This window comes from Pteropus medius, unplaced genomic scaffold (assembly GCF_902729225.1).
Source record: "Pteropus medius unplaced genomic scaffold, Ma_sr-lr_union100, whole genome shotgun sequence".
Lineage (NCBI taxonomy): Eukaryota > Metazoa > Chordata > Mammalia > Chiroptera > Pteropodidae > Pteropus > Pteropus medius.
In genome coordinates, this window is record NW_024350319.1 from 15,885,988 (window position 1) to 15,908,979 (window position 22,992).

Here is a 22,992-nt window from a genome sequence, read left to right on the forward strand (position 1 = left end):
ATTTTCTAAATTATCTTCTACATTTTTCGCCCTACATACTGACTCTTGGTCATTTAAAAGCCAGAAACTTATGGAAGTGTTAAAGTGATTAAAGCTTCACTTGAAACAAGGAGAATTCATATGATTATTTACAGTGACTTCCTTGTATTTGTCGATGTTTATTTCTACTATGGCTTCTCAGGCAGCCCTTGATAAGAAGTATGTTCTATTCTATACACACATTCTTAATATCTGCTAGACATGCCCATATTTAACTTAATTCTTATTACAGATGAACTATTTTCAAAGCATTTAAGTGTAATCAACAGATCAAATCAAAATTTTCTGAGAAATATCTCAAGGAAATGTATAAGCAACCTTGTGGTTTTGTTAAGATATTAACCACTTACTAAATATACTACTAAATAACCAAATATGGTAAAACGTATAAGTAACCTTGTGGTTTTGTTAAGATATTAACCACTTACTAAATATACTACTAAATAACCAAATCACTACAAGGTCCTTAAAGAAATATGCTCCCTTAAAAGTCTTTAATTGTAGTTAAAACAACATATAAAACATTGAAAGTATTATATTTTTAGTTATCACGTGGTCAAGGATCAAACCACAGTACAATAAAAACACGGTTTCTTCTCACATAAATTAAAAAATAATAATTTCAAATGCATTAACTTTATAAGCCCAAATACTAAGTAACCACTAATGCAGAAATGAGATTAGAATTGTTTTTAGCCACAGAAGTGAGATTTTTAATGTGAATTTTTTTTTAACAATAACTTGTGCCCATTTAGTCAATTAAATTGCTTGAATGAATGAATAATGTCAATATTTAAGACAGCAAGAAGAGGCATGCCAGATATTAAGTATAGGTATGGCAGAAAATAAAAGAACTGCATTTAAAGCATCCCTGTACATGTGCATCTGAGGTGGATGGTATAGGACACTGGCTGTCACAAGCTATGGACTAAAATACTAAGTTAAATGGATCCACCTAGGAAACAAGATTGTGTGAAGGGTTCCTGACCTCTCAGTTCAATATGATACAATATTGTACTAAGAGGTCCGCCATACCAATTTGACAGAGGATGAATAAATTGTTCTTTCTTGCTTTTAAGTGGCTCTCGTGGTCGCCACAAATTATTTTTAAAAATTCTCTTATACTTTATCTGCAATAACTGACAACTTACCTCATCTTTCTCATTTTTCAGTAACTGATGCAAATTCCTATTCTTGCACTGTAACTGTCTGTCTCTTTCCTGAAGGCCAATCATTTCTCTCCTGGAGGTTTCCAGTTGTTCCTAAAACATTCATATGCAATTTCGATTAGAGTTAACATAGGATTCATAGCAAATGATTTCTTAAAAGATTGGTAAAAACAAGTTACACATAGTAGGGTTTATGAGCTAAATTTAAAGTTTAGAGGTACACAAAATTTTTTTAAAGCACTTATAAAGCTCTATACTATAAATTATACAATTTATTTAAATTTAAATATTAAATTTTATTTAATTTACATACCAAAATTTTTATGTATATATCAAAGAGCTTCAAACTGGATCCTTGAAAAGGTCTTTACTTATTCCAGTGCTGTTGTCGCCAAACATTTAAAAATTTTTCTTTTTTAATACTAGCACACTCTTTGAGAAAGAGCCAAAAGTGATTCAAAGCTAAGTCTGAAGAATACCAGTGACCAAGCAAACTAGAACACTTCAGGTCAGAAAAGATGGGACTTTCAAGATACCAGTTCTCCCTTGCAGGTGGTAAACTCTCTGAAAACTTTTCCCAGAGAGGAATGTCAGCATTGCTGGAATTGGTAAGGGATAAGATGCTAGCTTTCAACTCATTCCGCACATTTCCAGAAAAACTGTGCCAAGTTCTGCATGAAGCCACTGGAGTATTTTTTTTTAAATCCTCTTTATCTTTATAAAATATAAAAGTCACTCAAGTTATGTGATAGCTGACCACAAACAACAACTTACACAATCTCTATTAACAATGGATCTCAAGACACAGAAATTTAGGAATATAACTTGCATGACTTTAAGACTGTCAAGAATTTTTGTCTCCCTCTTCCTTGGAGTGTTTAAAACTTCCTATCATGCCAGACTATTTCACATGGCTGAACTAAAAGGCACTGGGGCCAGGTGATATGTCCTATATACTATCAGAGATTCACTGGGTCATTATCAACACTTCACCTGAACGCATCATCCCTGAAAATCTGTACACCTCCCTCCTACATTTCTTATCTCAGTGAATCATGCCACCATCCTCAGTAATCAGAGACCTGAATAGTACCTTAAATTCACGACTTTATCTTATTCTCCAAATTCAGTTGTTTATTAAATTCTACCCATTCTACCACCTTAGTTTTCGTCCTGTCTTACTCTTCCTATCTCCACTGAGGTCAAGTCCAAAATCCCTCCGGCCCGGGTGACTGCTAAAGCCTGCTAACAGCCATACTTTTCACCAGGCTTTCTGAGTTCTCTACCTCTACCCCAAATACAAATCTGCATCTCCCCCTATAATTTCTTCGCTTTATTGACAGATTTATATTTACATGATGCTTTTCTCTCATTTATATTCCTCGGTGCCTCTGGGTTTATGCAGAATACATTTCATATTATCTTGGGCCGGGATCCCAGGTCCCAGTCTCACTACTTACCACTCTTCATTATGCATCACATACTTCAGTCCCTACAGAGCTATTTGCTGTTCCCTGAAAGTAAAATGCTCTCTCATATCTCTATGCTTTTATACAGGTTATATACTCCACCTAGAATGTCTTTTCCAAACACTAGCGAATTTCTATCCATTCCTCCAATCTCAGATCAAGTGTTACCTGTCTGTGAAGACTCTTCTTACCACCCACATCAAAAAAAAGATTAGTGAAGCAAATAATTATGGTTCAATGTGTCTCTTTTCCACTGGACTACAATCTCCTTGCAAGCAGGACTGGCTTTCACCCATCTTTGAAACCCAGTGCCTATTACCTAAATACGCAATACATTTTGCTCAACAAATTAAATGATTCATATGCTAGATCTAGAAACTCTTCAAGGATAGATCAGCAACTTTTCTCATTGCATATACATCTCTGGCTACAGCTGACCCAAAATATCTGATTTTGACCGAGGTCAAGTCCCAAATTAGAAGGTATTCTGGAAAATACTTTTATGTCCTGGATTGTCCTAATAAATGATCACTTCTTAGAGGAAAAGCTCAACAGCCCTAAATTACCAGTACCATTATGTAATTATTCACTAGCTACTTACAAGACACTTGGCTAGGGGTGCCCAGATATAAAAAGTTTTAAACTTTAGTCTAGGGTTTACGACTCTGGGTCAGTCTAATTCATAAGACCTTCTATAAGTTTCTGATTAAGATTAAAGTAGTATCCACAACTCATGGCCTTTTAATAAGCCTGGAGGGTACCATCTACCACCTCCAACCCACCATAGTTCCCCAGTCTGACAAGATATATTTGGATAATCTCTATCTCTTAGGCATATAAGATGTACAAAAACTTAAAAATATTATTAAAGTGAAAACATACTGTTATCACTGTATACAAGCTAAGAAGACAACACAAAATAGCATTAGGCAATGATGGGCTGGTATGGACAGGTGCTGCTGAATAGCTAAGATGCTTCTCTAAATCAATTCCCAAACATTCCCAGTGTTCACATATAGGCCAACTCCAGGCCATTCTTTATTATATACTCCCTACTAACCGATTTTCAAATATTACGTACAGAGATCCTATTATTCTCCAATGGAGCTCAGAGATTCAAGATACCGAGTAGTTTCTTTTTCTAATTGTTGTTAACTGTTCTTGGAGGGTGTGGGTGGGGAGAGGATATAGAGGAAGAAAACTAAGAAGAGAGGCATGGACCAAGAAATAAAAAACTAAAAGGAAGCTGATCTTCCAGGAGTATTCACATTCAAAAGCTTTTCTTTTCACAAATAAGAAAACCCAAAATAGAACAGTATCTTTCAAAACATATTTGCCTTAGACTGATTATATTATATCCTTCATAATATACAATCATAAGTCCCTACTATATGTGATTTTGAACACCTCCTTCCCTCTCCTTCTCAAACAAAAGAAAACATAAAAGAAAGAAAAGAATAAAAGCAAAACAGAAGCCAGCAACAAATGTTCTATATTTTAAGGTGGCAGGTTAATGGCCCTGTGAAAAATACTTCCTTTATTCCGAGAAATCAGCAATTTTGCAAAAGCATTTTTCTACGGTCTTCTCTAGAGCCCCAGGGACTTCTAAGAGTTAAGTTATCTAGCCTGCTTTCATTATCGAGCTTTAACAAATTTTGGCATAGATGCCTTCAAGAATATTTTTCTTGGAATTAACTGATCCAGTCTCTCACAATAAGACTTCTTTAAATTAAGCATCTACTTTTTAAGCAAGTTTGAATGGGACAAAGGAATCCTTATTTATTTTCTTCAGATATAAATATTTCCTAATATAACTTTCTATAGATTCAGCAAGTCACTAAACAGTTCATAAATCAATGTCATCAATATAGATATTAGGAAGGAGAATGACAGATTGCACAAACTACTTTAAGTTTACTTTTACTTACGGTTTAAAAAAAACCCTAAAACTTAAAAAAATTAACTCCCAAACTTGATAAAGCCAATGAAAATTTACATTATCAAATTATATAATAATTGCACTGAAATACAGATTAACATGTAGTTTCTACCTTAAGTTTTGCATAGCAGTTCTGTAGATGGTCCATATCACTTCCCAGTTTCAGATTCTGCGTTTCCACATTTTCCTGAGCTAGAAGGTTCTTCCGCTGAAGTACAAGTAGCTCATTCATACAATTTAAAACAGCAACTATATTTAATTCTCTCTTTGTCTCTTTACCTTTGGATTCTTCATATAATGAAGGAAAACCGAAAGTAGTCAATTCCTGGTAGGAAAAAACGTTTTCCTAAAAGTTGGTTACCAAACAAATTAGTAAAGAAACAAAAGATAGAAATCTTTTCTGAGAAAGAAAGAAAACTACCTTAAGATAGTTATGAAAATAGTAAATATCCTAAAGGACAAAGAATTGAGAGAACTCGGCTCTTTTCGCCACCGCTCTGCAATCACTTACAGAAAGGAACTTGCGTTTCTATATCAGTAAAATAAGGGTGAGACTCCCAGTGGAGGAGCCCCTGGGTGACAGGAGGTCAGCCCGTTCCAGACAAAAACTGTTACTTTGTATCTAGATAGGTGGTCACTAAGGTTCTCTGCCAATCTAATATGAGTCCTGGACCAATATGCAACAATATACTTGTGCCTGACAGGCGTTTTTCTCATAATTTTAATATGTGCTATTATATAACATAATTATGCTATTGCTCCTTACAAAAGAAAAAACATGTTACCTGATCAAGATATGAAATACTTTGTTCAATGTTCTCTTCTGTGCAGAAGGCACTGAAAAAACTGTGCACATTTTTTGATAAAGGTATTGAAGAACATAGCACTTGCTGTGAGTATAAACTTGATGGAGACATCTTTGTTTCTGAGGTATACTGAGATATATTTTTGCTTTCTGCAAGAATCAATAAAAGGTGTTTAATAAGTTAAATAACTTATTAAAATGCATATAAAGGTAACAATCTCTATTACCAAAGATTTTGACTTGTATAAATATTTTAAATATTTTCAAATTAAGGCAAAGCTGGTTTTTGTATGAAAACTATATACTTTTTTCCAAAAAGATACAACTATAAAGTGGTGCTCTTAGTAGGCATTCTAAACTACAATATGCTACCTTAATTTACAGTGCTTTAGATTTACAAGCGTAAAGACAAAAATCACTTGTCTATGCATTCAAAATTTCTGTGATTAAAGAATCAGAGAAATGTACTGAAGTAGCTGATGAATTTATTTCAAATGCATAAAAATTTCCTCAAAAATAGCAACAATCAAGTAATCTATTATCCATCCAAAGCAGTGACCCCTACTAATTATGGTACAATTCTTAGCTCTCCCTGATAACTTACTGAAGATGGAAATTAGTTTACAACTATTTATGTCTCTATTCACACCTTCAATATTTGTGGTAATTATTTTACAGTTTCATTGAAAATTTCACCTTTACAATTACTGCATTGGCTTACAATTATTTTAAACTCAGTTACCTGAAGACAGACCTGGATCTGTAACAGTCATCCAATCTCCCATAGCAATCACCCAAGACAGGATACCTGAGGAACCAGTTCAGCAGTGAAACATTTGGTCCAGCTGCTGTCACTCTTCTATGTAAGTGTCTCCTTAAAAAGCAAATCAAATAATAACAGTATCTAATTAAAAATATAAAAGTAAATATAAAACCAATGTATGAGAATTAGTTGTATGTGCTTTGAAACAGGAATTTGCATTATTTACTCTCATGTATACCCATATAGAACATGGTAGAACTCAATAATTTCAGTGTGTTTGTGCATATGAGTGTGTAAGGATCAAAGTTAAAGGCTTCTCCAGTTATACTGAGGTATTCACATTACTTTGCATACAAAGTACATGTTATATGATTTGACTCAATATAAATCTAAAGTATATAGCACTATAGTAAGTAATAAATATTTCTATGATATATACTTTAAAATAAAGTATATTTCTTATTTATATAGATGAGATGAAAAGATTCTTGGCCAGCATTCCCATTTTTGTGTTTCTATAGACTATATTAGCAAAACTTTCTTTTTAATCATAATTCCCAGTGTTGGCATAGATGTAGGGAAATGAATACTCCCACCCATCGCTCTCCAGAAAGTTTATATCAATTTACACTACTGCCAAGCAATTTGGCAATGTGGTCAAAAATTAAAAAAAAAATATTTTAATTGAAATTCCATTTATAAAATTTTGTCCTCATAAAGTGATGATTTGTACAAAGATTCATGTATAAATTGTTCTTCACAATATCAAAAAAACAGAAATAACTTATATGCTCCACAGTAGGAGATTAGTTATGTAAATGATACATTTATGCAATAGGACACCGTGGAACCTTTAAACACAACCAAGTAGAATTAAGGTGGCTAACAAATATAAATATAAAATATAAATATAAAAAAGGCAAGAAATGTATATGAATGAAGCAGACTAAGTATAAGAAACATAACCTTTTTAGTCTACCATTCATGTTTTCACATTTTTATAGAAATATTTCTGCACCACAAAAAATACAAATGAAATAAATGAAATAAATGCAAATGAAATAAATGGCAACTGGAAATTGATTTCAAGGTCAGGGATGGAAGGAAGAGAGGTAAACACTGTAGGCAAACTGGAGAACACATGCCAACACTTTGGACAGCTGCTTCTCAGCTACAATAAACTGTGGCCAAAAGAGAAAGAAGGTCCTATGTTGCTACGTTTCCACTTTTTAAGAAATGTTGAAATTCTGGATTTTTATGTGGCATCTCCCAATTTTTCAAGTTAGAAGCTAATTTAAGAGATTAACTATGCAAGTATCCTGTGGGAAGGGGGAGCGGCTGAGTGGGGGAGGTGAGAGAGCCTTCTATATCTTGATCTGAGAGGTGGTTACAAAGGTACACACATTAGTACAATTCACCAAATTGTATACTTAAGATTTGTGCACATGACCGGATATAAGTTATACCTCAAACGACAATGCTTTTTAATAAGCCAAATAAATTGTGTCTTTAGGCCAGATCTGGACTGTGCATGAAGAGTTTACATGTGCATGAATATTTAAGACTGGGGAAATATTCACAACATAATATTAAAGTGAGATAAAAATTTTCATTCGATAAATTTTCAATTGTGCTGCTATGAGCCAAGTACACAACTCTAGGCACAAGGGAGGCCCTGCTCTCAAATTCACATTCTTGTGGGGACAGAAATAGGTATGTAAGGAATAAATCACATTTCATTAATGTAACACTCAGAGGGTGATGAGAACTATAAATAAAATAAAACACAATAACATGAGAGAGTATTGAAGTGGGGGTATCTAGATTAGTCAAGGAATGCTATACTGGGATGCTAACATCTGAACTGAGATCTAAATGATACTAGGTCAGCCACAAGATGATCAATAACCAGAACAGCCCAGGTAAAGAAAACAGCAGGTACAAGATCCAAGATGGAAATGAACTTGCTAAGTATGAGAAACATAAAGAAGGCCACTATGTCTGAAGCACAATAAGCAATGATAGATGGTAGGCAGTTGGACTTTCTCTAAATTGCAATGAAAAGCTATTGAAGCAGTTACAAGAAAGCAAAATGATTTCCTTCAGGTTTTAAAAAAGATCACTGGCTATTCTACCCTCTGTGTAGATTACAGGTGAACAATAGTGGAGAGGCTGAGAGAAATCACAGCAAGACCAGTGTTACACTACAGCTCTAACAGTTTAAGAAGAGACGGGTAGATAAATTAGGGATGTGTTTTGGAGAGAGAACCTTCAGGACTTGCAGGTGGATTGAAATACGGGCAAAAGAGAAATCACAGATGATTCCTAGGTCACATAACAGCATACTATACATGTTAATGAAAATGATGTTATGTGTCTATTACATGTTATGATGCCACACACACATCCCCAAAGAAGATTATCCAGTCTGGCACTGATCTTTTACCATTTTTCTACTCAAGGACCTTGGTAAGAGCACCTTGAACTATTTTGTACTTCCCACTGTCCTTAAACGGGTGCCTTCAGCAATAGGATGAGCAGGACGAAGGTTGTGTCTGCATCAAGACAGGCAATAATTTTACTTTTGGCTTTCAAGGACAGTAGCTATAAGCAAAACAGCATCCAAGGGACAATAAACCCATCTATTCTAACCCAGCTCTGTTTTGGGTATATCACTTAACCTTTTCAAGTCCTAGTTTACTTACTAGTAAACTACCATTATAATGGCTCTTCAGTTTTTTTCTGAGGATTAAGTTAAGATCATGCACACATTTAGCACTGCTTGGCACAGGGGACACCTGGAATTAATATCAGTTGTTAATAACGTCACCATCTAGATACAGATCTGACTGTTTATATGGTACAAATGACAGGACTCTAAAACCTGTAACAAAATGCACTGTTGCTCTTAATAAAAGTTTAACACAAATCCTTAGAAACAGCCTTATAAAAACACACTAGGGAGTGGGTTAATCCTTTGTAATGACTAGGTTAGGGGGAGGGACAAGATCAGAAGAAAACAGAAACAGGCACCTTTCCAAGTCCTTTTCCCCCCAAGATATTTGTAAATAAGATACAATAGTGCTCTGAGTGCTTTTCTTCCTCATACAGAAACATTATCAAACACTAACATGTGTCTATTACATATCTATTCTTTAAAATTATAGTTTAATTCAGTTACTCTTTCACCATGAATTTAGCTTGTCAGTGTCCACAGTGTTGCCTGTACTAGAGATTAAAAAAAGCAAAACAAAACAAAAAAAACCTGCAAAATATTTAGGTCTAGTTAAATGTTCACAATGAAAATATAAACAATTTTGAAGGGCTATAAAATAAAGAACTTACTACAGTATATGATTTCACAATATCTAGAAGTTTCTATGTCCTCTTCTGTTCAATCATGCAACTAATCATATCCTATGAGGCTTGTGATAAAAGATACGTCCCGTTTTTCCAAGAAAGGAGACTTAAGACTCTTAATCAATATACATCCCAAAACCAAGAGACTAATTTAAACAAAGTATTCTATTTTAGCTCAATTGCAGCTAAAATTTCATTGTTAAAGGCTGCAAACTATTTTTATGGAGATATTAAAATAAGTCAACATTAATTTCAAATGCAAAAGAAAAAAAGGTAACAGAAACATCTCTTTGCATAAATCTAATTCCACAAGTTCATTTCAACTTAAAAGCTGCAAAAGCAGCCAAGGACTTCATTAAAACCTGGTGCTGGAACTCAGAATTAAGTTCCATATTTTATATATACAATATAAATAATATTATATATTAATCAAGTCATAGCAAACCATTATACAGTGGACATGATTACCCATGACAATTTATATGAGAGAGAGAGAGAAAGAGAAATTAAAAGTAGACTCTAATAAAAAATATTTCTAGCAAATTTCTTTAAAAGACTGAGTTCCCACAATTCATTTTACATTATTCCATTCAGAGCACACAATTCTTAAAGGAACTAATCTATTAATTAAATTGAAGCACACTTATAAAAGCTCCTCTATGCCACAAACAATAGCCTTCTTCCATTTATAAACATTTTGTTTTGAAAAGGCATACAAACAATTCCCAGAAATGATATCAGTTCCACAGAAAGTTTAATGAGGGTGAAATTAAATAAGTCATTTTACCACATTCTATTTTAGAGTAAATATTAAGACAATTTCAAAAGTAAGTTTATAGATCTTCAGCAAAAACATTTGTGGTTCATGTTAATTAGGCCTGTTTTTTCCATCAGAGTTCCTCCGCTGGTTCTTCCCATTCCTTCTACTCTATATACATCAATCACTTATAGAATTCTGAGAGAGGCAGCCTCTAAGTTCTTAATTATTCCTGCTTCCTTTTGTGCATATCTTTGAGTTATTCTGCTCTTTGAATGTGGACTGGATTTAGTGACTACCTTCTAACAAATAGAATACAGCAGCAGTGATGGGGTTTCATGTCCAAATTTAATTATAAAAAGACTGGCTTCCATTTGGGGTCGGTTCTCTTCCACTTGGATCCCTCTCTCCACGAAAAGCAAGCTGCCATGTTGTAAGCAGCCACATGAGAGGCCAATGTGGCAAGGAGCTGATGTCTCTAGTCAACAGCCAGTGAGGACTTGAGGTCTGCCAAGAGCCTCATGAGTGAGTTTAGAAGTACACCCTCACCCAGCCAAACCCTGAGTTGACTGCAACTTTGGCCAATACCTTGAAAGCAGCCTAGTGAAGGGACTCTGAGCCAGACGCACCAAGCTAAATCACATCCAGATTCCTGATCGACAGAAATTGGAAGATAAATGCTTGTTTTAAGCTGCTAAATTTTAGAGTAATTTGTTATGTAGGAATAGATAACTAATATCAGTTTATAAACATATAAATTTCTGAATTCCTTCCATAATTTACATGTCTTTTACTGAAATATAACTCAAGTGACAACATACACTACAAAAGCAACTAGTTAGGTATATGATAATATCATCCAGTATTATAATTAATCGCTTCATATTATTATAGTTGGATGCCTTCCCCACTAGTTTATGAATTTCTACAGGGTAAAGAATGTATTCATCTTTGTATTCAACAGTTCCTGAAACAGTAGGTGCTCAGTAAGTGTTTATAAAATAAACTGAGTCCCATATATGGCACACTCAGTCCAGCCTGTGTGCTCCACCTATGCTTTCTTCTTTTGTCTACCCCAAACTAACGCTTCTTCAAAGGTCAGCTCAACCACCATCATCCTCTCCACACAGTCCGCAAAACTCCATTCCCTAGGTCTTTCATACACTTACTAGTTTGTTTCATCTTTCTCAGTTAGACTCAATACCACACACTTTACATTTCTGTATCCCACCCCCCCACTAATCTTGATAGAATAATCGATGAACACTCAAGTAAATAACTGATGATAAATTAACATATTCATTCCAACAAGCCTAAGTGTATAAAGGAAAACGGCAATGGAAAAGATGCAAAAGATAAGTCCTTTAGAGAAAAACATTACTCTTCACTCCAAATCTCTCCTGTCGCATCTACCCACTGAAAGAGAGCTCAGCAGAAAGATAAGTAGTATCATGATTACAAGATTTCCTTCACACAGTACACTATTTTAAGTGTTCTTTTTAGGTTCACTTTGAATTTAAACTTGAGAAGTCACAATTGTCTACCTAATCAGAATTCTAAAACAGACTTCAATCAAGTGTCAGAAAGTAATAGTTTTTCATTATACAGGAATATGGTAACATTATACCACCTGGGCTTCTAAATACTGTGCAGGATTTTTCACAAATGGCTAACTAAAGTCTTTGCTAAAATCTCACAAAGTTAGAACTACCAAATTGCTGGGTTAAGAAGATAAACTGTTTAAGTCTTTAAACATTAGTTCTATCTTACAAATTCAGTCATAAAACTTAAGAATTTATTTATCAACATACTTTAACAGATGTTATTACTCTGAAAAAACAAATATGACTTTAAAAATTAATGCCGCTTTCTATGATATGAGACTATAGCTTTTAATTCCACGATAAATGCCTCTGCTACCTTAAACAAAATCATTAAACAAAATCTCAATTCAGATATGCATATTGGTATAGAAACACACTAAATTTGCCCTCTTATAAAAATCTACTTTTTATAAATTTAAAATCTAAATGATTTCATTTGAGTGGGATAATTTAATGGTAAAGATATTTTCCACAGAAATAAATTCTTCGTAAATTAAATTTTTATCTCTGAATGGCTGAAACTCAAAATTTGGTTTTCATCATCTGCCCCCTTGCTGAGTTTGTGGCTAGGAGGAAGATGAATAGTTGGGGAGTCCAGTGCAAACAATGCAAGCATCATAGCCCTGGGTCAGACAGACTGGAGTCATATCCTGACCAAGTCTCTTTCTGTGCTGGTTTCTTCACTTGGAAAATAGGGTAGTACTATTTACTTCACAGGATGGTTGTAGGTATTTAATGAGGTAACAGGTGAAACACTAGGTACAGCAAACCTAGGATATGGGAGCTGATTTAACAAACACGTGCCAGGCACTATTCTAAATGCTTTATGTATTTTATTAAGTCAATGCTCACAACAACGCCATGTGTTATATTATTTCCTTTTTACAGATGAGGAAACTGAATCACAGAAACGTTAGGTAATTTGCCCAAGGTCCTATAGCTGGCAAGAGGCAGAACCAGGGGATCCTCCCCACCCCAGAGTCCAGAGCCCACTCTTTAACTATCATGGGTTACAGCTTCAGAGGATGAGAGGCTCAGGAAGCAGTATCTCCTACCACCACTCATTAAATCAAATCTCTCAACTGGGCAAAGATTTCGCAAAATAGTGTGAAGACACAAATTATGGTAAAATACTTCATGTGTACCCGTTTTTGGGTTGAGGGGTACCATCTCAGTGAAGCTCCAAGCCAGAATTTCCCATTAGAAAACTACCCTCTTAGTATCTCAGGGAGTGGGAAGCTACGTTAAATTCCTTCTATATACACTTGAACCAAGTATTGCTGCAGTATGAGAAACAGTATGCTATAATGGCTAAAGGCACAGAATCCAAAGTCAGACCACCTGGTTTCAAACCCCAGTTCCAGCACTTACAAGGTAAGTGGCCCTGAACAGAAATCCCTGGACTTCATTTTCCTCATCTGCAAAAGGAGAGTAAAAACATTCTTTACCTCAAAGGATTAAAATGTGGTTAAACAATAAATTTAGCTTTAAAATTTTCTTAATTATTTTATTAAATAAGTTTATTGCTGTAAGGGGTTTAAAACAAGGTCTTAGGTACATGTTAAGTGCTCAATAAATGTTAGTCAGCTGTTATTAGCTATTTTATTAATTTGAAAAGATTTCCATGATATTTGATTAAGTAACCAAAAAAAAAGTTGCTGAACGATATCTAAGATGATCTTATTTGGTCTTTAAAAAATTATATTTGAATATATATGTATAGGTATAAATTCTGCTCCATAAAGACAGAAGTCTGCATAAGAACCGAAAAAACTGGAAGATCAACCGGGGAATAGAAAAGGGAGCAGGCAAGGACAGGACTTGTACCCTTTTCTTTATGCCTTTTCACACAAAGACATTATGGGTAATCTTTACTTTTTTTGTGTTTTCTAAATTTTCTATAATTGAATATGTTTTTCATATAATGAAAAAAAAATCCATGTTTTTAAAGGAAATTACAGTGATAAACAGAGGCAATGGAAATGAATAACACCACTCTCAAACACCGAAACTAATGTTGGAATGGCATGAGTGATAAAAAATATAGTATTTATTTCTAGATTAGTCAGTTAATCTACAGTATTTTAGCACAAGCAGCCCTGTTGAGCAAAACAAATGTCCCAGAGTTATTGAGATAATTATGTAAAGAAAATAGATCATTATCAGCAGTCAGTAGTTTGTAGTTTTAGATGGGAATCTCACAGTCTACAAAAACTTGAAATGTATAAATCTTTCCACTGATCAACTACTTCTAGGCATCGATTACCACATATCAATCGCACAAGTTAGCAAGCATGACATACAAGGATATTATTGATGGTAGCATTATTTTAATGGCAAGAAACTGGAGACAATCTAAATATGTATTGAGAGAAACAGTTGAACATCAATACATATGGTACACCCAGAAGAAGGGGTACTCTGGGATTATTAAAGTGAAGTAGATCTGCATGTACAGCATGAAAAAAAGTTACGGATAACGAGAATAGTATGATCACCATTTTTTGCTAAATCAAACTATCTAAATAGGTTTAGGAGAAAGGTCTGGAAAAGTTACAAACTGTTACCAATGGCATTCCTGGGGAATGGGATGGGTGGGTATAGTGAGGGGTGGGCCAATGCTGCTTTCACTTCTTCTATAGCACCCTTTATATAGCTGGAATGTTTTAGGGGCATTTAATATTGTGTAAAATATTTAGAAGCAGTGGATTCATGCAGTTAATGAGGTAATATTTGTGGAAGCATTCCCACCACAATTCAATACAGTCGCTCCCCTGCGCTTCACTGGAAAAATCAACTTAGACTAATGATAAACTCTTTCCACCAATCAATTACATGTCTAGCACCTATTGCACACATTTACACATACAAGTGAGCAAGGATGATGCAGTCTTCACACTGATGCCCTGCTATGTCAGAGTGTGTTTGTGGGGAGGCAGACTTCTCCCCATGTTGTAAAGAGCAAAGACTCGGAGTATCGGCCAACGTAGCAGAGGCGGGCTCTCCCTCTGACTCAATTATAATCTAAACTTGGTAGAAGAAAAGAAGGGGGGAGAATGACTGATTTATAACTATTAAGATTCTTTTTAAAAAAGAATGTTCTTAATCCATCAACCTTCTACGTCTCAAACAACTAATAAGATGCTTTTTCTGCTTCAAGAGAACAGCTCATGAAGTTATGCAGCTATATACTTAAGAGTCTGTGCTCCATCATCCAGTATCTCATTGTACGATGACTTTTCATTGCTGTTTTCATATGTTTTGGTCTTGGCTCTTCAATTAAACTTAGTTTTTTTCAAGGTACTGTCACTGTAAGGAAGCTGCAGAGGGTACTGAATGAGCACCAGACGGAGTGTCATGGGCTGTAGTCTTCAGTGCCACTTCTATCATTTACTGAGCAACCTTGACCTGGTCATAATTTCCTTGGTTTCTGGTTTTCATATCTATAAAAATAGGTTGAACTAGATGACCTTTGAAGAATTTTCAGTTCTATTATCTATAATTTTTACATTTCTCCTGTAACTTAAAATGGAATCAAGTATAGCTATTTTTATCAAAATTTCTTCACATTTTGTAACAGAATATGCAACACACTGTCTTCACAACTACATTTAGCAAATGAGATTCTACCTAATTTTAACAATAAAATAAAATTTATCACACATAAACCATTTACTTGCAACAAATAAATTTAAAGTATTTTAAATGTCAATCTAAAACTAACCCAAATAGTTATTTCCTCCCTACTACAGATAAGGAAACTGAGGCCTAGAGAGCTTTCTCGCCCAAGGTCATGTAGATAAAATGTGACAAAGCCAAGATCCAAACCACGGCAGCCCAGCACATTTACCTAGTATACCTTACTGTCTTTATGGTAGGAGAGGAGGGAATACACAACGTGAGCTGCTGTTTCAAACTGAATACACATAGGTACTCGCTTCTCCACCACCTTACCTTGAGATTAAATTACAATCAGACAGTAACTATTCCAACTGAATAGCTGTAATGTGAACTGTATAAAGGCAGGCAAAATATTAAATGTTATAGCAACTCAAAAAAATATTTTTGAAAAATCTAGTGAATATAGAGCCCAAATTTCCAGGCTTTCTCCAAACTGTTATTCCCTTCTCTTTATGCTTCCAGAATACTTTGTATTAATCCTATTACATTACAGTACAAATCTAACTGTAATATAACTTCTCTCACCACTTAAACTGAGTTCCTGGTCAGCAGGCCTGTCACTGTACTGTTTGTACCCTGCTTTAGTATGAGATGTCATAACTTACCCATGGTAGGAACCCAATAAAGTTTGCTGAATGAATGGCAATGAAGTTCAATGATATATTAGGGTGAGGTATGCTGTTAATATTATGACGAATAAGAATCTACGCTTTAGCCATGATGCAATTTAGAAGGGCTTTAAATTGAATCTTGACTAGTGCCAGCTTAGAGAAGCAGCAAGGTGATTGAGTATATATTTATGAATCAAAAGAGCATGACAATTTAGAGACAATATGCCAATTTCAAATTCTCCTAGTACAGAGGTAGGAACAGCAGCAATCATATTCTTACATGAGGATTACTAAGAAAAAGAACAAAAGCAGCACTTTTGTTTTTAAATCTATCATACTCTATAAGGTTGAAAGTCAGCCAAGGAGCTGACTTTATAAAAGTCAGCTAAGAAGCTGACGTAATAAAAAAAAAAAACAATTACCATTTATTGGTATTTCTTCCTAAAATAAGTAACAGGAAACAAAATTTACTAAGGGCAATGGAAATAACAAAGGAATTAAACCTAATTCATAAATCTGTTCTATAAAAATGTAATCATGTGTCTGTAGTAGTTTGTTCAATGATTTAGCCCAAATTCAATCATTGGTTACGGTTCTCAAATTGTGGTCCCAGGACCAGCAGCATCAAAAGCACTCAGAAATCTGTTAAAAATGCAAATTCTCAAATCCCACTTCAGACCTACAGATTCAGAACCTCGGGGGGTGGAACCAGAAATCAGTGTTTTAAGAGACCCTCCCTCCCATGTGATTCTGATGCAAGAAACTTAAGAACACAGCTGTACTCTAAAGCAGGGATGTCTAACCCCTGGGGTGTGGACTGGTACCAGTCCATGGTCTGTTAGGAACTGGGCCACGCAGGATGTGAGAGGCAGGCAGTGAGCAAAGCTTAATCTGTATTTGCAGCCACTCCCCAGCGCTAACATCACAGCCTCAGCTCCACCTCAGATCATGAGGCATTACATTCTCATAAGAGCACTGGTCCCTGGTGCCAAAAAGGTTGAGGACTACTGCATAGAATGTGGTTCAGTATAAATTAGTGTTCTATTTATGCAGTTTAGACTACAGAATACTAAAATAGAATTCTTTCCTAAGAGTGCTTTTGTATATTTGTCTCCATGTTTGTTACTTCAACTTCTGAAGTATTTATCTGTCCTTCACTACCTTCATTTCATTGTTACTGGCTAAGTCTGTCAGCCAGCCCCTGACTATTAACTATCCAGTTTGCTATATTTTTGTGCCAGGGCTGCGAAAATGGAACCCAATTTTGGAAACATTAAGGTCGGAGGAGACTGCTTGAAGAATACTGTTCTAAAAGAAGTGCAGCACTACATATGAATTGAGTAGCCAGCAGATACTATAATCTAAGATGGGTACCAGCCATTACATATACCTTTTACCTGAGAGTTAGTGATCTAGGCCAGCAGTCCCCAACCTTTATGGCATTAGGGACCGGTGCTCCTATGAGGATCTAATGCCTAATGATCTGAGGTGGAGCTGAGGCAGTGACGCTAGTGCTGGGAAATGACTGCCAATACAGATGAAGCTTCGCTCCCCCGCCCACCACTCACCTACTGCTGTGTGACCCGATGCCTAACAGGCCATGGACAGGTTCCAGTCCACAGCCCAGGGGCTGAGGCCCCGTGGTCTAGGCTATAAAGGTCCCAGTCTTGTTTCTTGCCAGTCGATTGTAATCTGGTTGTCTGTGCTTTCCTACCTAAAAGCACCGTCAGCATTACCAAGTTTTAGAAATATCTTACATAGGATCTAGCATATAAAAATAAGAAGACATCTTGGAAATCACCAATAAACATAAACTATCATCAGCTGTGTTATAATGAGATGGGTTCTCTCACATAAAAATCTGTCTTTTATACTAGACAGATAATGGTGTCACTTAGATAAAGAGAACAGAAGAGTAAGGTTAATAAAAATGGGTTTGGTTAAGTGTGTGGGGATAATGAGCTCACTGTTTAACCCACTAGGTTTAGAGATGCTATCACGAGACATTCAAATGTGGATAATCTCTAGGGCCTGGATATCAAAAGACGTCAAGGCAGATCTAGGTGTCATCAGCATATATGTAGTAGTTACATCCATAAAGAAAACATGGGAAACAGAAAGAACACTAAAAGACACAGGTGAGTGAAGGTAACCTACATGTAAGAGATAAAAACAGAGGGGATGAGGTTGGTGAAGAAAGCCAAAGGAAAATAGTTTCAAAGAGGGAGTGATGAAGAGCAGCAAATGCCATAGAAAGGGCAAGATCTAAAAAGAAAAAAATGCTGGGTTTGGTGATTACTGACTTTATGACAAAACTGAGGAGTAAAAATGGAAATCAGATTTCAGAAAAGTAATCAGCAAACAAGAAAAGGAAATAATAAAGATTATTTGTTCAAAAGCTTCATTTAACAGAACATATTTGGCTTCTCTGAATATAGAGGCCTTATCAGATGCTCACAAACACGTTCACTAGTGACAATAAGAAATCCTCTCCTTAAGTTAGTTCTTATTCAATTATAGCATATGTCAAACAGAACTGTTAAGTGCTTAATAAATGTAAGCCATTTTTCCAGGCACTGCTCTGGATATTAACATATTTTCTTATGTAATCACAACCGTGTAAAGTAGGTACTATCCCTAATGTACAGATGAGATGACAAAGACCCAGAGAGGATATTGGCAAGAAATAACTTGTCCAAGGTCCCACATTTAGTAGTATGGTAGTCAAACCAAAAATTTCACTCAAAAGAGTAAGAGGGAGGGAGGGCAATGTATGAAGTAAGGGTTAGTAGATGAGAACGATAAATGTTATAGTTAAGATTGCATTGATTCTTTAACTGGCCACAGTTTAATTTCTATTTAAGAACTGTTTTTAATTTGAATTTCTGTCTTCTTTCATCTCAGAATCCTACGTTGCTAGGACCACCATTTTAACACCTCTTATGACACTCAGATTCTGCACTGCATTAAAATTGTTATCTCTTCCTCTGAGTTGCAAGTTGCTTGAAAATGGAGCTGTATTTTATTTATCTTTGCATCTCTATTCCCCTAATCTTAAAAGCAGAAGATAATATAGTTATTGTGGGGATCATTTCACAATATATACAAATATCAAGTCATTATGTTATAAACCTGAAACTAATGTTATATGTCAACCATATTTCAATAAAAAAAAAAAAACAGAAAAACAAAAAAGAAACAATAAAAGTTGGTTAGATGAATAATGATTTTTACTTTTCTAAAGTTCCTAGGGGCTTCAATAAAATAGTTTTAAAGTTTTTAATTGCTGTACAGGGCCGTTGTATCTCAATTATTAATGGGATTGTCCATGTTCAGAATACTTTTGGATCACTCAAATTTCCGATTTGGGGGGAAATACTCTTCTAAAGTAAAAATCAGATAAATTCCCCTGGATAAAACCTTTTAAAGATTCCCTATCTACTGGTTATAGTCTTATTCTCCAGCCTTATCACTAACGCACTCCACCTGGCTCTATCTACCAAACCACCTGCACTTCCCTCAACGGTACATTGCACAGAACATGCCCATATGTGTTCACCAGGTGAACACCTCTGCCTCTTCCTCTTCCTCCTTCTCCTCCATCAGGACACAGCTAAAATTCTCTTTTCTAATGCCTTCTGATATTTGTCGGGATTTTTTTTCTTCTATTTTTGCTCTCTCTTGCCTATTTTCAATTTCCTAAAACAAACTCCACAAGGCAACATTCATCATTTTTATCCTCATGTCTGGCAAGGAGCAGTTTAGTGTTTAATATTTATTGAAAGGATAAATTATTAAAACATAATTCAGTAAATCTGAATATAATATCAACCCACTACCAAAAGTGAAGACTTTAGGTAGTTTTCCATTATCAATAATGAATGGTACACTTTCTATTCTATCTCAACCCATAAATTCATGAAGTCAAGGTAACTTGTGCCTTCGTTATCAGCTGATCATGATCACCATCACCAAAGACACAAAACAGATCCACAGAGTACCAAAATCTCTCTGTGACCTAATCAAATCAATAAGGCAGAGTCACAACTACTGGTAAATGATATGGAAAAACATCATTTAAAAAGCTTTGGAATTGCTCCAATTTAAGCATGTGAAATGTATTAAAATCACACAATTCTGGGGCAGTTTCTTTCTTGTCTTTTTATCTCTAGATGCATATTACATAGAAGACACTCAAACATCTTTTATAAAACCTGTGTTATAGCCAGCTTTGTCAAAGAGCAGCTACATCAGGTTTTTGGATAGGTCAAGAACATAATCTAACTGTGTTGGCCTTGAGCCCTTTACTAAATCATCTGAACAGTTAACATTTTAGTTTTCTCATATACCGCCTCAGCAGGTTTGTAAAGTAATGTGCTTTAACAAGTCTTGTCACAAGGCACAATGTGTTATGAGGAGATCTTCACATTTCATCCTAGAATAACTACGTCCTTGCAGCAATCTTCAAACTGCTTCTCTCATGTTACTTAATCCTGGGGCTTTATTATCTTCATTGCACACAAGGAAAAAGAGAAGGAAGGGTATAAAATGACTTGGTTGAAAAGACCCAGCAAGTCACTAAGAGACTTCATTTAAAATACCAGTTCCTTCATCCTCTTTTCAAAGAACCATATAGAGAAACTCACTGACAACAGAGAGAAAAGAATCAATTAGTTATTAGCTTTTACTTATTTAGTTTGAATGAATAACCTAAGCTTCCTAGGTTTTAATAGCTCTAGGACTTGATAGATAAAGTTTTGCTGATTGAATCCAATTCATAAACCTACCTCTAATTTCTTTTAAATTTCAAGATAGTTTGACCTAAACTTTAACTCTGAAGACATTCTCTCTCTCTCTCCAGATCTCTTAATTCTTTTCAAATTTTGTTCAGTCTTTTAAATGTGTTAAGTCATACCTACCTTTCCAGGCAGGATCAAGGCTACCAGAATTTTCTTCTATATAAACAGTAAACCAATCCCTCTTGAGTCGTGAAGGTTTCAAAGGCACCCATCACTCACAGCCAACTCTAGACTTATTCTCCAATCTGAATTGTTAGGGGAGCCTAGCAATTTCAAATTCCAGGAATCCCCCTCTCATACACTTCTGAACCACCTTCGCAGGAGTACCTCTGCTAATCTTCGCTCCGTTATGGAGTCCAGAAATGAGCTATCTCAAATCGCTCAGATTCAACAAGAATTATATATCAGCGTAGCAAGTAATGATAATTTGGCAGTTATAACTACGGACCCTGAAATGGGATAATGATCTAAAGATTCCCACAGTACACGTGCTGAGAACAAATTTTTCAGCAGATTCCATATCCTGGGCCCAAGTGACTTGCATAACTGGGCAATCAGCACAGGCTCAAAAGGGGGCAGGGAGCTAGTAATTCAGTTTACTGTACTTTACTGTAAAATTCTACACCAAATAGTCTCACACATGCCTGCCTCTTAGATGATGTAAGTTCTGCCCCTAGACATTTAACTATCATCGGGGTTCTCTTCCACTGCAGCAGCCCCAGGCCACCCAGTAACTCATTCCAAAGACTGCCTCTTGCGGCTCGCGCTAACAAATCCCGAAGCCCGCACGCTCCGCAGCTTGTGCGGAGACACGGTAGCCCCAAACTGGCCATCTCCTCCTTCCCCACGTCCCCGCGTCGCTCGTCATCCCGTGCCAGGCGCCACCCTCTCTGCATCCTGGTGAGGACCTGGGGCTCCCCGGGCCGGAGCCCTCCGAGGGCACAGCACTGCGATCGCCAGCGGGAGCGGTCCCTGAGCTGGCACCTACCTCCTGCCTCCTCCTCCCGGCTCGGCCGCTGGTCAACGTTCGCCCGCTTCTTCCAACGGCCCCAACGGCCGCGCCGAGCCCCTCGCAGAGAAGCGGGGCGCCAAGCCAGGTGCCGGCGCTCACCTCCGCTCCCGCCCTCCCTCCCGCCCCCCGCCGGCTCCCACCCCCAGTCTGCCTGCCCCCCACCCCGCCGGCGCGTCGCTCCTCCCCGGGCGGACGCGTCACAATCACCGCCGCAGGGCCAGGTTCTCACCATGACGGTTCCCGGGAGCGGTGAGTTGACACCGCTGGGCGTCTCGGTCCGGCTAGCGCAGCCCCGAGGGCCCGCACAGGCGCGGCGCGGCGGCTCGAAGCGCCCCGGGCCTGCGGCCCCGCCTCTGCCTCCCGCTCCCGCCTTCCCCGTCCCTTGCCGGGCCCCGCTCCGCCCCTCGCGGCCGCCTCCGGGCTCCCGCAGGTTCGCAGGTTCCCACCCCGCCCCTGCGCCGCTAGCGCCGCAGGCCCAGCTGCCTCCCATTGGCTCCGCCAGTTGCTAGGCGATGAACAACCGCGGCCTGCATTGGTCCGGTGGGGGCCTCCGGAGTCTCGTTCCCCACCTCCAAAAAAACCCGAAGGAAAAGAAAACCTTATCCCTAGAGCCCAGCGAGATGCGGGCGCAGCTGCGGCTGCGGCACCTGTTACGTCCTGTTATTCAGCCGGCCAGGCCCTGCTCCCCGCCCTTCACGTTGCAGAGCTCGGGGCCCCAGCCTCCGTGGGGGAAGGAGGTCGTGGATGCATCAAAGCACGTGTTCCGAGCCCCAGTGAACCCCAGGACCCTCCCTAGATGCAAAACTGAAGCTCCCTGGAGAGTCACGTGCGTTTGCAAAAGTGGAGAAATAAACCGAACAACAGCCGGCACCCAGAATTAGGTCAGGCCCAGGGGAAAGGAGGTTCAAGCATTGGGAATCGTGGATGCAAACAACCTAACCGGGAGAAAGTTACATATAAAATTAGGGCAAAGAAAATGACCTA

General features: G+C 37.1%; 1 protein-coding gene across 7 annotated transcripts in view; it reads right to left on the reverse strand.

The window, feature by feature from the left end:
• SSX2IP (SSX family member 2 interacting protein) overlaps positions 1–22,391 on the reverse strand; it is a 38,106-nt gene extending 15,715 nt beyond the window's left edge. For 4 of the 7 annotated variants that reach the window (XM_039838706.1, XM_039838705.1, XM_039838704.1 and 1 more), the window contains exons 1-5: positions 22,238–22,391; positions 6,164–6,295; positions 5,402–5,571; positions 4,729–4,941; positions 1,191–1,301 (exon numbers count right to left, since the gene is read on the reverse strand). In XM_039838706.1, the coding sequence (XP_039694640.1) occupies positions 1,191–1,301; positions 4,729–4,941; positions 5,402–5,571; positions 6,164–6,206 (537 nt within the window). In that variant the 5' untranslated portion in view covers positions 6,207–6,295; positions 22,238–22,391. Of the gene's footprint in view, positions 1–1,190; positions 1,302–4,728; positions 4,942–5,401; positions 5,572–6,163; positions 6,296–21,984; positions 22,102–22,237 lie in introns of those variants that run through there. The other 3 variants (XM_039838707.1, XM_039838708.1, XM_039838702.1) reach the window with 3 other exon arrangements.
• Between the last annotated feature and the right edge of the window lie 601 nt (positions 22,392–22,992).